The 14,608-nt window shown below is 40.7% G+C and overlaps 1 protein-coding gene across 5 annotated transcripts in view; it reads left to right on the plus strand.

The window, feature by feature from the left end:
• Positions 1-14,608, plus strand: part of MGAT4A (alpha-1,3-mannosyl-glycoprotein 4-beta-N-acetylglucosaminyltransferase A) — a 130,879-nt gene that overhangs the window by 54,366 nt on the left and 61,905 nt on the right. For all 5 annotated transcript variants that reach the window (XR_004178370.1, XM_017947768.3, XM_021925092.2 and 2 more), the window contains one exon: positions 2,969-3,109. Coding sequence is in view for 4 of the 5 variants with exons in the window: in XM_017947768.3 (XP_017803257.1) it covers positions 2,969-3,109 (141 nt within the window). In the remaining variant the exon portion in view is untranslated. The remainder of the gene's footprint in view (positions 1-2,968; positions 3,110-14,608) is intronic.

A 14,608-nucleotide genomic window follows, 5' to 3' on the forward strand; every position in this document is an offset into this window, starting at 1 on the left:
GTGGAGCGATCTCGGCTCACTACAAGCTCTGCCTCCCGGGTTCCTGCCATTCTCCTGCCTCAGCCTCCCGAGTAGCTGGGACTACAGGTGCCGCCACCACGCCCGGCTAATTTTTTTGTATTTTTAGTAGAGAGGGGGTTTCACTGTGTTAGCCAGGGTGGTCTGGATCTCCTGACCTCATGATCCGCCTGCCTCGGCCTCCCAAAGTGCTGGGATGACAGGCGTGAGCCACCACACCCAGCCGAAAAAGATTATATTTTCAAAGGGGCATGTGGAATATTTTTTTTGAAAGTCATGTAGAATAGTTTATCAGCCAGCATCTGTTACCCTTTTCAGAGAGAAAAACCACCACACAAAACTTTCTCTTCTAGTAAATTACAAAAAAAAAAAAAAAAATTTATTACCTGCTAAATTTGATTTTAAGAGAGTCATGTTAAGTTAAATTGTCTGGGCACAGTGGCTCACGCCTATAATCCCAGCACTCTGGGAGACCGAGGCGGGCAGATCTTTTGCGGTCAGGAGTTCAAGACCAGGCTGGCCAACATGGTGAAACCTCATCCCTACTAAAAATACAATAATTAGCCGAGCATGGTGGCGCGTGCCTGTAGTGCCAGCTACTCGGGAGGCTGAGGCAGGAGAATCGCTTGAACCCTGGAGGCGGAAGTTGCAGTGAGCTGTGATCACGCCACGGCACTCCAGCTCTGCACTCCAGAACGAGACTCCATCTCAGAAACAAAAAAAGTTAAATTACAGTGGAATAAATTTCATTGGCAGTAGTGAAGAACGTGCATCTTCTGAAAACATACTCAAAATGAGATTACAATTTAACTTTCTGTGTATCCGTGTTTCTGTGATGACTTATGCGTGGACTTCAGATGGACTCTGGAGAAATCTTTGAGCTATTTGAAGCAATTAGTGCTCTTAAACCTGATTTATAATGAAGAACACGCATAGTTTTCTACTGGATACTTTAGGAGTATCCGGCCTGTTTCTTCTCTGAGAAATCCTGGTCAGAGTAAGATGAGGTCAAATGATCTCTCTTTCTGCGCTCTTCTTTATCTGATAATGAAATCGACATACGTATCTAATTGATTGCCTCCAAATTTGCATAATCTTTCTAGGTTAGCATACTTTTTCATTTAGCTTCACCTGTTTTCATTTAGCTTCATCTGGATCTCCAGATCCACTGCCTGCCCTTATTTGTAAAGTTGCATACTCCTTCTCCTCCTGCTGATAAACTTCACATTATGTCCCCCTGATGTTGAAACTCATGGACTGGTGTAGATAAAACAGAAATCACCCATAAGCCTGATGCCCTGTGATTTCTACTAACACTTTTTGTTTCCTTCTAGTATTTTTTCCATGACTGTTTTTCTTCAAAGTTGTTATTGTGTATGATGACCTGATTTTCACTCTTGAAATTATACTATGAGCATTTTAAAACTATGTCATTAAATAATCTTCAAAATGTTATTTTTAGTGGCTATGAATATGCCAGCTATAGATACCATAATATAGTAAACATTTTTTCTACAGTTATTCAAATGGGGTTTTCTGGGTTGCTTTTGCCCTGTAGTTTATAACTCTGGTGAACATATTTGTATATAAATCATATTTCTAGTAACCTTCAAGTTATTTTCATTGGATTATGACTTCCTTAGAAATAGGATCTGTGTTTTGATGACTATTGATTTTTGAACACATGGTACATTTGCTGGAATAAAATAGATAATCACTAAATATTTGTTGAATGCATAGAAGCTAAATTCTTCAAAGGGAAATTACTGAGTAATAGGACAGAAATGTTTTAGGGTTTTTGATGCTGCTTTGAATAGTTGGAACGTTTATCTTGTTATCACCAGTATTTAATATTATTATTTAATCTACTGATTTCATAGGTGGAAATTGATAGATATATTATAATTTGTAATTGTTTCTTCACTCATGAGATTAAACTTCAATTTTACATATGACAGTCATTTGCATTTCTTTTGTGAATTTTTGATTCTTCTCATTTTTAATGAAGTTGAGGTAACAAATTCCTACTGCTAACTTCCTTGTTTCTAAGGTTAAATTCTAATTTAATGAAATTTTAAAACAATATTATTTATACTACCAAGGAGTGAGAAAAATAAATGAAACTCTCTGAAAGTTGTGATCTGTGCTGGACATTCCCAGCTCATGCTGTTTATATTTTTTTACTTGAAGTTTTCAGAAAAAAATTCCTTCCATGTGAAATTTTGATAACATGTAATGCATAAAGAAGTGAATGGCTGGGCATGGTGGCTCATGCCTGTAATCCCAGCACTTTGGGAGGCCAAGATAGGAGGATTGCTTGCGCCAGGAGTTTGAGACCAGCCTGGGCAACATAGTGAGATTCCAGTCTCTACAAAAAAAAAAAAAAAAATTTTTTTTAAAAAATTAACCATTGTGGTAGCATGTGCCTGCTGTCCCAGGTACTCAGGAGGCTGAGGTGGGGAGGATCTCTTGCGCCTGGGAGGTCAAGGTGACAGTAAACCATGATTGTGCCAGTGGACACCAGCCTGGGCTACAGAGCAAGACCCTGTCTCAAAAAAAAAAAAAAAAAAAGAAAATGAAAGTGATTGATAGTCAATATACTTATTATTATTTATTACATTTTCATAAACCGACAGCATATTTAGAGTCCACTTGGCAAACTTGAGTTCTAACACATTATATGGGTGAGCGTTTAGCATCCCACCTTCTTATGGTCCTCTAGCTGGCCATTTTGGTTTCCTTCAGCCACTTTTATCAACATCATGACCTGTGAGACTCTGGCTTTGAAAGTGTCCTTTTCATCTTAAATGGAGATGTCATTTACCAGAGTGTGAAACTAGGAAAGAAAATTCTTTAGTTCTAGTTCTCATTAATTTTTACTGCTGGTTTTATAAAATCAACAATTTCTGTAAGGTAATTCTTGTGTATTAATTATACTTCTGTGTTTCAGATAATACCCTGAAGCTGTTAAAGGAGTTAACAAGCAAAAAATCTCTTCAAGTGCCAAGTATTTATTATCATTTGCCTCATTTATTGAAAAATGAAGGAAGTCTTCGACCTGCTGTGCAGATTGGCAATGGAAGAACAGGAGGTAGGTTTATTTTGTTTCTTACTGCAGTTGTACTACTGCTGTTAATTGTGTTTTGGACTCTTATGTTCACCATCAGAAGTCTGGGAGGTCAAAAAATAGAAGTTCTTTCTTTATCTGTGCACATCAGGTTGGGTCTCATTCTAAACCCCATGTTGAAAGGAGTTGGACATTTCCTTTGTAGACCAAAGTAATATAGCCGAAAGGGACCATGTGAAATCTAGTTCAGGCCCCATCCTAGGCAGACAAATGTTGACGCCTTTGTCATTTTTCTGTTTTAGAGATTTGGGAAGTAGAGAGATGACATTTTCTCCTTGTATCTTATTTCAAAATTAACAGCTCTTTTGGTCACGTCACAAAGGTTTTTCTTACGTCTGCCTCACTTTTCGTACAGAGATGTAAGTAGGTAGTAACTTTTGTGTAACTTTTTATGCAGTAGTAGAAATACTTTGAGTTACTTCTTCCTAATTTATTCAAAAGATACTATATAGCTTATTTTTCTCTTCTTGTCAGAGCCAACAGAACTTCCTCAATTTTCCTTATAGAAACTATTTACCACTCTTTTTTTTTTTTTGAAGCAACGTAAGCACAAATTTATTGAAACCGAAGTACACTCCGCCGAGTGGAGGTGGGCTTGAGCAAGCCAGCCCAAGAGCCATTTACCACTCATACTTTTTATTCCGCCGTGTCGACTTTGTTAATCTTTTCTTCGTAGATTTTAAAATGCAGAGGGCACAATATTATTTTGTTCTTCTATAAGTTTTTAACAAGTGATGAAATGATTACTTCATAGATACCAAAATTCATTTTTGGGTTAGTGTTTTTGAAAAGCTGAGTCTACTTTTGATTCAATGGGATTCTTAAGTATTTTGCTGTCTTTTTGGGGGGATCACATCTTCTCACTGATCTATAAATGTAAACTTTTACATTCATCTTGTTTTAGTTCTGCTGTCTATTTCATTAATCAGTTGAAATAATACACTACCTTCCTTCTTAAGGAGGTAGAAACTCTTAAAATAGCATGTTGAAACAAACTCCTTTCCTTTCTCTAATGATTCAAAAAATATTTATTGAAGCCAGGCATTTTGCAGGTGCCAGGTATACAGAGACTAACAAGGTATGTGTGGTACTTTGTTTCTTTGTTTGTTTGTTTTAGAATGTTGATTGTTAATTATTTTTGAAGCTGATATCATGTCTCCCTTTAATAACCACTCTTTAGATAAGATGTCTTAAGTAATTGTGGGTTTGTTTGTTTAGACTATTTCTTCATTCATAAGAGTATCAAATGAAAAGAAATTAGAAGTGATTTTAAAGTCATTTAAAACTTCCAAGGTCTCTATTAGGTTTTTATTTTATAAATGTGACATTCTCTTTCTTTTGAAGCTATGTATTCCATCCCATTTGTTTACATGACTTTATCCATTATAAATAGAATAAAATCTTGGTCAACCAGCTTTCTAATAGTTAACATTCTTATAAAGCTGCCACTATTTTTGAAAGGTAGAAAAAACAGCTTGGTAGAAAAAACGGATAGGCAAATAACCCATATTTACTACCTTAAACATCTTCCTCCCTAAATCGTTGGGGAACAGCTCTTAATATTTTTAGTTACAGGACCCTTTGGATATTCTAGGAAAGCTGTCAATCTCTCCTTTGGAAAATGCCCATAGAAAATATAATTTTGTTTGTAATTTCTGGAATTTTATGGAACCCCAGAACTTATCTAGGGCTTCATATTCAGAACTTCTGTTTCGTAGATAAAGAAAAACAGCTTCTTGCTAAAAATTCTGTTTTCCAGTGTTCAGGCTGATTAATTAGGGAACAGCACTTAGAACAGCTAAGCCATCGTAAGGCTGAAGAGGAAGGGCAGTGCTGCCGGTGGCTGCTGACCCCAGGGGAGTGGCTGGGATTCTCACACCCAGAACAGAAAACGGCCGGCGCACCACCCAGCACCACATCTGTATCCTCCCACCACATTCGCCAAGGCAGGCTGCGGCAAACAGACCCAGAGACTGCAAACGGGCGCAAGGCGACTTCAGCAACGAGGGGTTACCGAATCATTTAAGAAAATTAGTACCATGGATGACTTAATACTAAAGAAAATTGAGTTTGCAGAACAAACAGAACGAATATGATTTAAAAATAAAACATCAACATATTTTTAGAAATGAGGGAGGACAACTTGCCCATAACACAATAACTGACCATTCTCAAAGGATCCGTTAGAAATCTTTGTACTTATGATTTCAATGATTATATTTAAAAATCCCATATGAGGGACCGATACGGAATTTTAGCTAGACATAGCTAAAGATCAAATTAGTGATCAGAAAGACTGAGCTCTGTGTTTCTTCCAGAATGCAGCAATAAACGCATAAAGAATGGAAGTAGACAGAAGTTTTAATGGTCATCTGGTAGTAATTTCAGAAGGAGTGAACAAAGAGAGTGAAAAGAGGGAATTACCAGCTTATAGGAGTAAATTTCTTTGAGTTGAAGAAACATTCAGGTCTTCAGGTTGAAGGGCCCATTTAGGGCAGAGCAAGAGAGCTGAGAAAAGACTTTTACTGGGTTATCTAGCGAAATGGCACTACTGCTTGGTGGAGGATAACAGATAATTCTTGGAGTATTTGCTGCAATAAAAGTCCACGAGCAATTGCTATGGGCCAGGCACCTTGACAGATACTTTGGTACACAAAATTAGATGTGGTTCCGAGTCTTGTGGAGGTTCAGCCCGGTAAAGAAGACACGAATTAGTCACGTAGTCAATTGTACAAACAACTGTATAATTACAACTGTAATTACCAGTGTAAAGGATGCTTTAAGAATGTGTAAGAAGGACTTTTGGCCTAATTAGGGAGTTTAAGGAACTCTGAGAAATTATGTTTGGCCTGAGGCTGATAGAATCTGTCATTTACTGGTGAAGATGGGTATGTTAGTGTCCTATTGCTGCTGTAACAAATTGACACAAAAATCGCTGTGTTTAAACCACAACACAGATTTTTCATCTTACAGTTTGGGAAGGCAGAGGTCCTAGAACCAGATTGTCAAGAGGGGTGTGTTCCTTCTGGAATCTCTAGGGGAGGATCCTTTTTATTTTATTTTATTTTATTATTTTTTGCCTTTTCCACATTACTTTGTGGCCTCTTCCTTCATCTTCAAAGTACAGTATCTTCAAATCTCTCTGACCATGACCCTCTTGATTCTGTTGTTCCATTTCCTTCTTTTGCTGTGACCCTCCCTCCTTCCTTTCATAAAGACCCTTGTGTTTATATCAGGCCCACCAGGTAATCCAGAATAATTACCCCATCTCAAGAACTTTCATCACATCTGCAAAGTCCGTTTTGCCATGTAAGGTAACATATTCACAGGCTTCAGGAATTATGGCATGGACATCTTTGGGAGACTGTTATTCTTTCCATCACAATGGAAAAAAAGAATATTCCAGAAGATGGAAAGAGCACCACAAAAGTCCTGTGGTGGAAGGGAGTGTGGAATGTTCTAGAGAATGAAGGAAGGTCATTGTAGTTTAAGTGTAGAGTGAGGAGGTGTGTGGAACAAGATGAGGCTAGAGATGTAAGTTGAGGCCAGACCATGTAGGGCCTCCTAGACCATTTATGGGATTTTGGTTTCTATCCTAAGGGCAGTAGGAAGCCATTGAAGGGTTTTCAACAGTACTTATTAATAATGACTTGGTAAGATTTAAATTTTACAGAGATAACATTTGCTGCAATGGGAAGGATGATTGAGGATGTGGGAAGAAGAATAGATACGAAGAACCAGATAGGCTGTTTCAGTAATCCACTGGAGAGAGGGTCAACTTGGACAAGGTAGCAGTGGTAGTAGTAGAGATGGGAAGTAGAAGACAGACCTAGAGTCGTTTGGAACGTACGGGAATGTATCAGGGAGGACATAGTGTTCTGGATTTGTGGACTGAGGTAGAGGAGTGGTCAGGAATGAACCCAGGGTTTCTGGATTGAGTGGCTGGATGTGTGGCGGGCCATTCAGTGAGATAGGGGACAGTAGACACTGTTTTGCATCACTGGTTTGCAAGAGAAATTTATAAATTAAATTTGGATGTGATAATTTGGAGGTGATTTTGAGATATCACAGTGGAGATGTTGGAGTAGGCAGTTGGATATTTAGATCTGGGACTCAAAGGAGAGATCCGAATTAGATTTAATTTTATGAGTCATTGTTTGGGAGTAAGTGATTGAAGACAAAGAAATGGATGAGATCTCCTAGGGCCTAGGACTGAGACTTAAAGGTTTTCCACCAGTTAATTTCCAGGGAAAGAGGAAGATGAACACAAGGAAGACAGAGGCAGAGAAAGGGCAACGAGGCAGTAGAAGAAAAAAAAATATTGTCATGAGATATAAGGAAAGAAATGAGGAATAAATGACTAAAGTCAAACCATAAGGAAACATGATAGGCTAAAAATATTTGGCTAGCAATGAACATTTTTAAGGGGACATAATTTAGTTATAACTGAAGGTAGATTGAGTTACTGAAGATTGAGAATGCCAAGATTTTTCCTAATTCTTTTTTTAACTTTAAAAGAAATACAAACTAGAATTGGAAAACTTCCCAGGAAAGTGGAAGCAAATGAAATAATCACAGTTGATAGTTCTGTCAAATTATAAATACCATGAGGTAGGGGGCTTACCTATCTCATGGCTGTATTTCAGACAGTCTAGTACGTAATAGATGTATTATATGCACACTTACTACTTGAATTGGAAATCCTAGGTGGTTAATCAATGGAACTCTTGCACTCATAATTAAAACAAAATCAGTGATCCCAGTACCTAGCCAAACCCATTGGCTCTATTTCTGTTTGGTTTCCTTGGTCCATCTTGCTCCTCCCTAAAAGGATGATATGACTATATTCTTCACTTTGCTGACATATTTCTTCTGAACTCTTACTCAGTAGAATACTTACATTTTCTGGATTGTAAATGGTAGAAGAACATGGTATCAGATAGGACAGGCTGGGTTATGTTGTGGTAACTAACAACCCCAGAGTCTCAGTGATTGAGATAACACATGTGTATTTTTTTTTGCTCATAGTACATGTCCACCAAGGTCGACCAGTCATGCAGGGATCCAGGCTGACAGAACAGTTGCCATCTTGAATGTTTCTGGCTGCTCTGCCCAAGAGAACAGACAATCTCAAGGATTTCACACTGCAGTTATCAGTGCTCAGCCCACAGATTACACATGCCAATGACTCATGGGCTATTAATAATTATATCCCCTTGGCCCCACAGTCCCCAACCATAAGGGGACTAAGAAGTGCAGCCCTTCCATGGGCTCAGAAGGCCAAGGAAACTACCCTTTTTTGGTGGTAATTTTGCAAATTACCATAAGCACGGTTACTCTAATTTTGTAGGTTGGGCTGAAATTAGAGGTTTCATTTTTAGTGCTTTTGAAGTCTTTGAATACCCTGGTTTAAGCTAAATAATGTAAATTTTAACTCTAAAATAGTGTATTAGGGATAAAATGGTTTATTCTCTAAACACACTGTATTAGTCTGTTTTCACGCTGCTGATAAAGACATACCTGAGACTGGGCAATTTACGAAAGAAAAGAGGTTTAATTGGACTTAGAGTTCCACATGACTGGGGAAGCCTCACAATCATGGCATAAGGCAAGGAGGAGCAAGTCACATCTTACATGGATGGCAGCAAGCAAAGAGAGAGTGAGCTTGTGCAAGGAAGCTTCTCTTTTTAAAACCATCAGATCTCGTGAGGCTTATTCACTGTCATGAGAACAGCACAGGAAAGACTTGCCCCATGATTCAATTACCTCTCACCGGGTCCCTCCCACAACACACAGGAATTCAAGATGAGATTTGAGTGGGGGGACAGCCAAACCATATCGTTCTGCCCTGGCCCCTCCCAAATCTTACATCCTCACATTTCAAAACCAATCATGCCTTCCCAACCATTCCCTGAAGTCTTAACTCATTTCAGCATTAACTCAAAAGTCCACAGTCCAATGTCTCATCTGAGATGAGGCAAGTCCCTTCCACCTATGAGCCTGTAAAATCAAAAGCAAGCCAGTTACTTCCTAGATACAATGGGGTCCCAGCATTGGGTAAACACAGCCATTCCAAATGGGAGAAATTGGCCAAAACAAAGGGACTATAGGCCCTATGCAAGTCCAAAATCCAGCAGGGCAGTCAAATCTTAAAACTCCAAAATGATTTCCTTTGACTCCATGTCTCACATCCAGGTCACACTGATGCAAGAGATGGGTTCCCTTGGTCTTGGGCAGCTCTGCCCCTGTGGCTCTACAGGTTACAGCCTCCTTCCCGGCTGCTTTCATGGGCTTGTGTTGAGTGCAGCTTTTCCAGGCACGCGGTGAAAGCCATGGGTGGATCTACCATTGTGGGGTCTGGAGCGCGGTGGTCCTCTTCTCACAGCTACACTAGGTGGTGCCCCAATAGGGACTCTGTTAGGGGGTCTCTGACCCCACATGTCCCTTCCGCACTGCACTAGCAGAGGTTCTCCATGAGAGCACCACCCCTACAGCAAACTTCTGCCTGAGCATCCAGGCGTATCCATTCATCCTCTGGAATCTAGGTGGAAGTTCCCAATGCTGGACTTCTGTGCACCTGCAGGCTCAACACCACACGGAAGCTGCCAAGGCTTGGGACTTGCACCCTCTGAAGCCACGGCCTGAGCAGTACCTTGGCCCCTTTTAGTCAAGGCTGGAGTGGCTGGGACACAGGTCACCAAGTCCCTAGACTGCACACAGCAGAGGGACCCTGGGCCCGGCCCAGGAAACCATTTTTCCCTCCTAAATCTCTGGGCCTGTGATGGGAGGGGTTGCCACAAAGGTCTCTGACATGCCTTGGAGACATTTTCCCCATTGAGCTTAACCATTCAGCTCCTCATTACTTCTGCAAATTTCTGCAACTGGCTTGAATTTCACCTCAGAAAATGAGATTTTTCTTTTCTATCACATTGTCAGGCTGCAAATTTTCCAAACCTTTATGCTCTTTCCCTTTTAAAACTGAATGCTGGCCAGGCGTGGTGGCTCATGCCTATAATCCCAGCACTTTGGGAGGCCAAGGCGGGTGGATCACGAGGTCAGGAGTTCGAGACCAGCGTAACCAACGTGGTGAAACCCTGTCTCTACTAAAAATACAAAACAGCACAGGAAATCTGGCCATGGTGGCGGGCACCTGTAATCCCAGCTACTTGGGAGGCTGAGGCAGGAGAATTGTTTGAAGCTGGGAGGTGGAGATTGCAGTGAGCCGAGATCATGCCATTGCACTCCAGCCTGTGTGCCACAAGAGTGAAACTCTGTCTCAAAGCAACAACAACAACCAAAACCAAACAAACAAAAAAACCAAAAAAACTGAATGCCTTTAACAGCACCCAAATTACCTCTTGAATGCTTTGCTGCTTAGAAGTTTCTTCCACCAGATACCATAAATCGTCTCTCTCAAGTTCAAAGTTCCACAAATCTCTAGGGCAGGGGCAAAATGCTGCCAGTCTCTTTGCTAAAACATAACAAGAGTCACCTTTACTCCAGTTCCCAACAAGTTCCTCATCTCCATCTGAGACCACCTCAGCCTAGATTTCATTGTCCATATCATTATCAGCATTTTGGTCAAAGCCATTCAACACGTCTCTAGGGAGCTCCAGACTTTCCTATATTTTCCTGCCTTCTGAGCCCTCCAAACTGTTCGGCCTCTGCCTGTTACCCAGTTCCAAAGTCGCTTCCACATTTTCGGGTATTTTTTCAGCCACGCCCCACTCTACTGGTACCAGTTTACTGTGTTAGTCTATTTTCATGCTGCTGATAAAGACATACCTGAGACTGGGCAATTTACAAAAGAAAGAGATTTAATTGAACTTACATTTCCAAGTGGCTGGGGAAGCCTCACAATCATGGCGGAAGGCAAGGAGGAGCAAGTCACATCTTACATGGATGGCAGCAGGCAAAGAGAGAGCAACCTTGTGCAGGGGAACTCCTCTTTTTAAAACCATCAGATCTCGTAAGACTTATTCACTATCACGAGAACAGTATGGGAAAGATTTGCCCCCATGATTCCATTAACTCCCACCAGGTCCTTCCCACAATACGTAGGAATTCAAGATGAGATTTGGGTAGGGACACAGCCAAACCATATCACGTACCATCTAAACTTCAGCAAAGCAAAGCAGAAACCAAAAATCCCCAAGAGTGTGATAGGGATAGAGAATTTGCATTGTGACTTTATGCCATTTTTGTTTGCACACTGTGGATCACCATGGGCTTTGCTTTCATCATAAGTGCAGTCTTTGCACTCCATATGAGTTAGCATTTTCTAAGAATGCTCCTCATCCTAGTTGTTACGCTTGTAATTTTTTTTTGTTTTTCTGAGACAGGGTCTCGCTCTGTTGCCCGGGCTGGAGTACAGTGGTATGATCACAGCTCACTGCAGCCTCCACCTCCCAGGCTTAAGTGATCCTCCCACCTCAGCCTCCCAGGTAGCTAGGACTACAGGCATGCTCCACTATGCCCAGCTAAGTTTTTTATTTTTTGTAGAGACAGGGTCTTGCCACGTTGCTCAGGCTGGTCTCGAACTCCTGGGCTCAAGTGATCCTCCTGCCTCAGCCTCCTGAAGTGCCAGGATTAAAGGCATCAGCCACCACACCTGGCCTTAAATTCTGAGGTAGATTATTCTGTGTAATTTTGCTTCCATTGTAACTCATCCTGTCTTTTGGCATCTCAGAGTAACTTGGTCAGAACAGAAATCTGGATTGGGGGCCCTCTCCACAAGTATGTTGTTCTGAGTGAAAGTTGCCCCATCCACTTACTCAAGTCATCCTTGATTCCTCCTCTTCTCTTGTCTGCCAGCTGAAGCCCCATTGGTGAGGGTCTCCATCATCCACTCATCTCCACCTCTTCAAACACCCTACAGCCTCATTTAAACCACCATCTTTCTTTAGTTAATACAGTAACTAAAGAACTGATAGTTAATACAGAACTTTAGTTAATACAGTAACTTCCTAACTGATCTCCCAAAGTGCTTTTACTTTTTGTGAAATTTGATAATCTCTTAAAATTACAAATTGGATAATGTCACTCCCCTGCTTACAACCTTACAATGGCTTTCTCTTGCACTCAGCATTAAAACAAACTTTGTTATATGCAATGTGACCCCCAGCTGATTTTCTCAATGTGGGCTTATTCTGCTTTCGATCCAGCCTGCTCTTGGTATTTCTTGACTATGTCAAAATCATTCTGTCTTCAGGGCCTTGTTGCTTCCCCTTCTGCGGTGTTCTTCATCAGCTCTTTCTCATGGTTACCAGCTCAGCTGATATCAGAGAGGCCTTCCGTGACCACATGACCTATAGGGGTACCCCCTCCCCATTCATCACTTTGACAGTATCAACCTATATATATCATCCTGTAAGATACATATATTTTAAATCTTTTTCCCCTTTCTAGAATGTGCGTTCCATGAGGGCAGGGACCTTATCTATGTTATTTACCATTGTATGCCTGACACCTAGAATAATGCCTTGCAGTAAATATGTGCAAAACAAATAGAGCAAATATCTTTTTTTGGAGGTGGGGGACGGAGTCTTGTAGAGCAAATATCTTTTTGAGTGCTTGAAAACTCTTCTTACCTAAAATGGAATAGAGGAATGTGGCATGAGACCTTGGGGCAGTCCCTTAAACCTTTCACATCTTAGTATTCTTACCTCAAGAGTCGTGGTGGTAGATCCATGGTCTTTACGCTTCCTTCTGGCATTAGAATTCTTTTTGTTTGTTTTTGAGATGGAGTCTCACTGTGTCGCCCAGGCTGGAGTGCAGTGGCGCGATCTTGGCTCACTGCAACCTCCACTTCCTGGATTCAAGCTATTCTCCTGCCTCAGCCTCCTGAATAGCTGGGACTACAGGTGCCCGCTACCATGCCCGGCTAATTTTTTGTATTTTTAGTAGAGACAGGGTTTCACCATGTTAGCCAGGATGGTCTCGATCTCCTGACCTCGTGATCCGCCCGCTTCGGCCTTCCAAAGTGCTGAGATTACAGGCGTGAGCCACTGCACCCAGCCGCTGGCATTAGAATTCTGTGAATTATAAGTATTTTTTAGTATCTCCAAAAACTTGTTGCATGATTAAGACTAAGTTGTTTTTAACATATTCAAAATACTTCTCTATTGATACATACTTAGTATACTAAGACTTTAAGGCATAATTTTAAAAAACTTACTTTGAAATACCTCTATAATGCAATATGTTCCTAAAAAATCACTGTGGTATGAAAATGGTGCAAAAAAATGAGAGCAAGGGGGTTAGGATCACAACACTCAAAAAACTTTGTCAGTTACACATAGAAAAGGATAAGAACCTAATAATAATGGTGGCACATTTTTTCACAGGTTAAATGATTGAGAAATACATAGATGTGGCACTCTATCTTGAAAAAGCCCTGAGATTTGCTTGTTAAAGTGGGTTGCTCAAGGTTGCAGCTTGTAAGTTACTGTGAAGGGCTGTGAGGTAGGTTATTTGAAATCTGATGGAAGGTTGCAACACCCAGTGTAGATGGGTGTGGTTGATAGCTGTGGTGAACTGAGACAGCTGGTAGGTATTTTGAGGTGTGTGCATTTTGTATGCAGTAGTTCTGCACGGTTCGGTTCAATTTCCTGAACTCAGTTCAGCTGGGTACAATTTTCTGTTGCTGACCTGGTGTTTGTTTCAGAAGACAAATTGCACGTAAGCTAATGTGAACTTTACGTGTTATGCCCCAATTTTTCCCTAATATGTTAATCATGTAGAAACAAATTTGTGTTGAAAACAAGCATTACAGGAACATTGACTGTAATTTTAGACTTTAAAAATGTTGCACAAATAGTACACAAAGTTTTCTTTTCTTTTTTTTTTTGAGATGGAATCTTGCTTTGTCACCCAGGCTGCAGTGCAAGGGCACAATCTCAGCTCACTGCATCCTCTGCCTCCCAGGCGATTCTTGTGCCTCCGCCTCCCAAGTAGCTGGGATTATAGGTGCACGCGCCCATGCCCAGATAATTTTTATATTTTTAGTAGAGACTGGGTTTCAGCATGTTGGCCAGGCTGGTCTGAAACTCCTGAGCTCAAGTAGTCCACCACCTCTGCCTCCCAAAGTGCTGGGATTACAGGCATGAGCCACTGTGCCCGGTCACAAAGTTTTCATATGCCTTTACCCAGTGTCCCTACATGACCATAGTACAGTGATCAACAGCCAGGAAGTTAACGTCGATGCTACAGTGTTAACTAACCTTAGCTCTTATTCCGATTTTGTCATGTGTTTCATTGTTGTTATTTTTCTCTTCCAGGATCCAACTCAAGATCCCATATTTCATTTAATTATCATGGTTCCTAAGTCTTTTCCAATCAGGGACAGTTCATTACTCTGTCTTTCATGACCTTAACACTTTAAAGAGTACTGTTATTTTGTGGAGCATTGCCCCAGATTGGATTTCTCTGATGTTCTTTTGTGGTTAAGTTGAGGTTATGCAT

The sequence above is a fragment of the Papio anubis genome, chromosome 14, assembly GCF_008728515.1.
Source record: "Papio anubis isolate 15944 chromosome 14, Panubis1.0, whole genome shotgun sequence".
Classification (NCBI taxonomy): domain Eukaryota; kingdom Metazoa; phylum Chordata; class Mammalia; order Primates; family Cercopithecidae; genus Papio; species Papio anubis.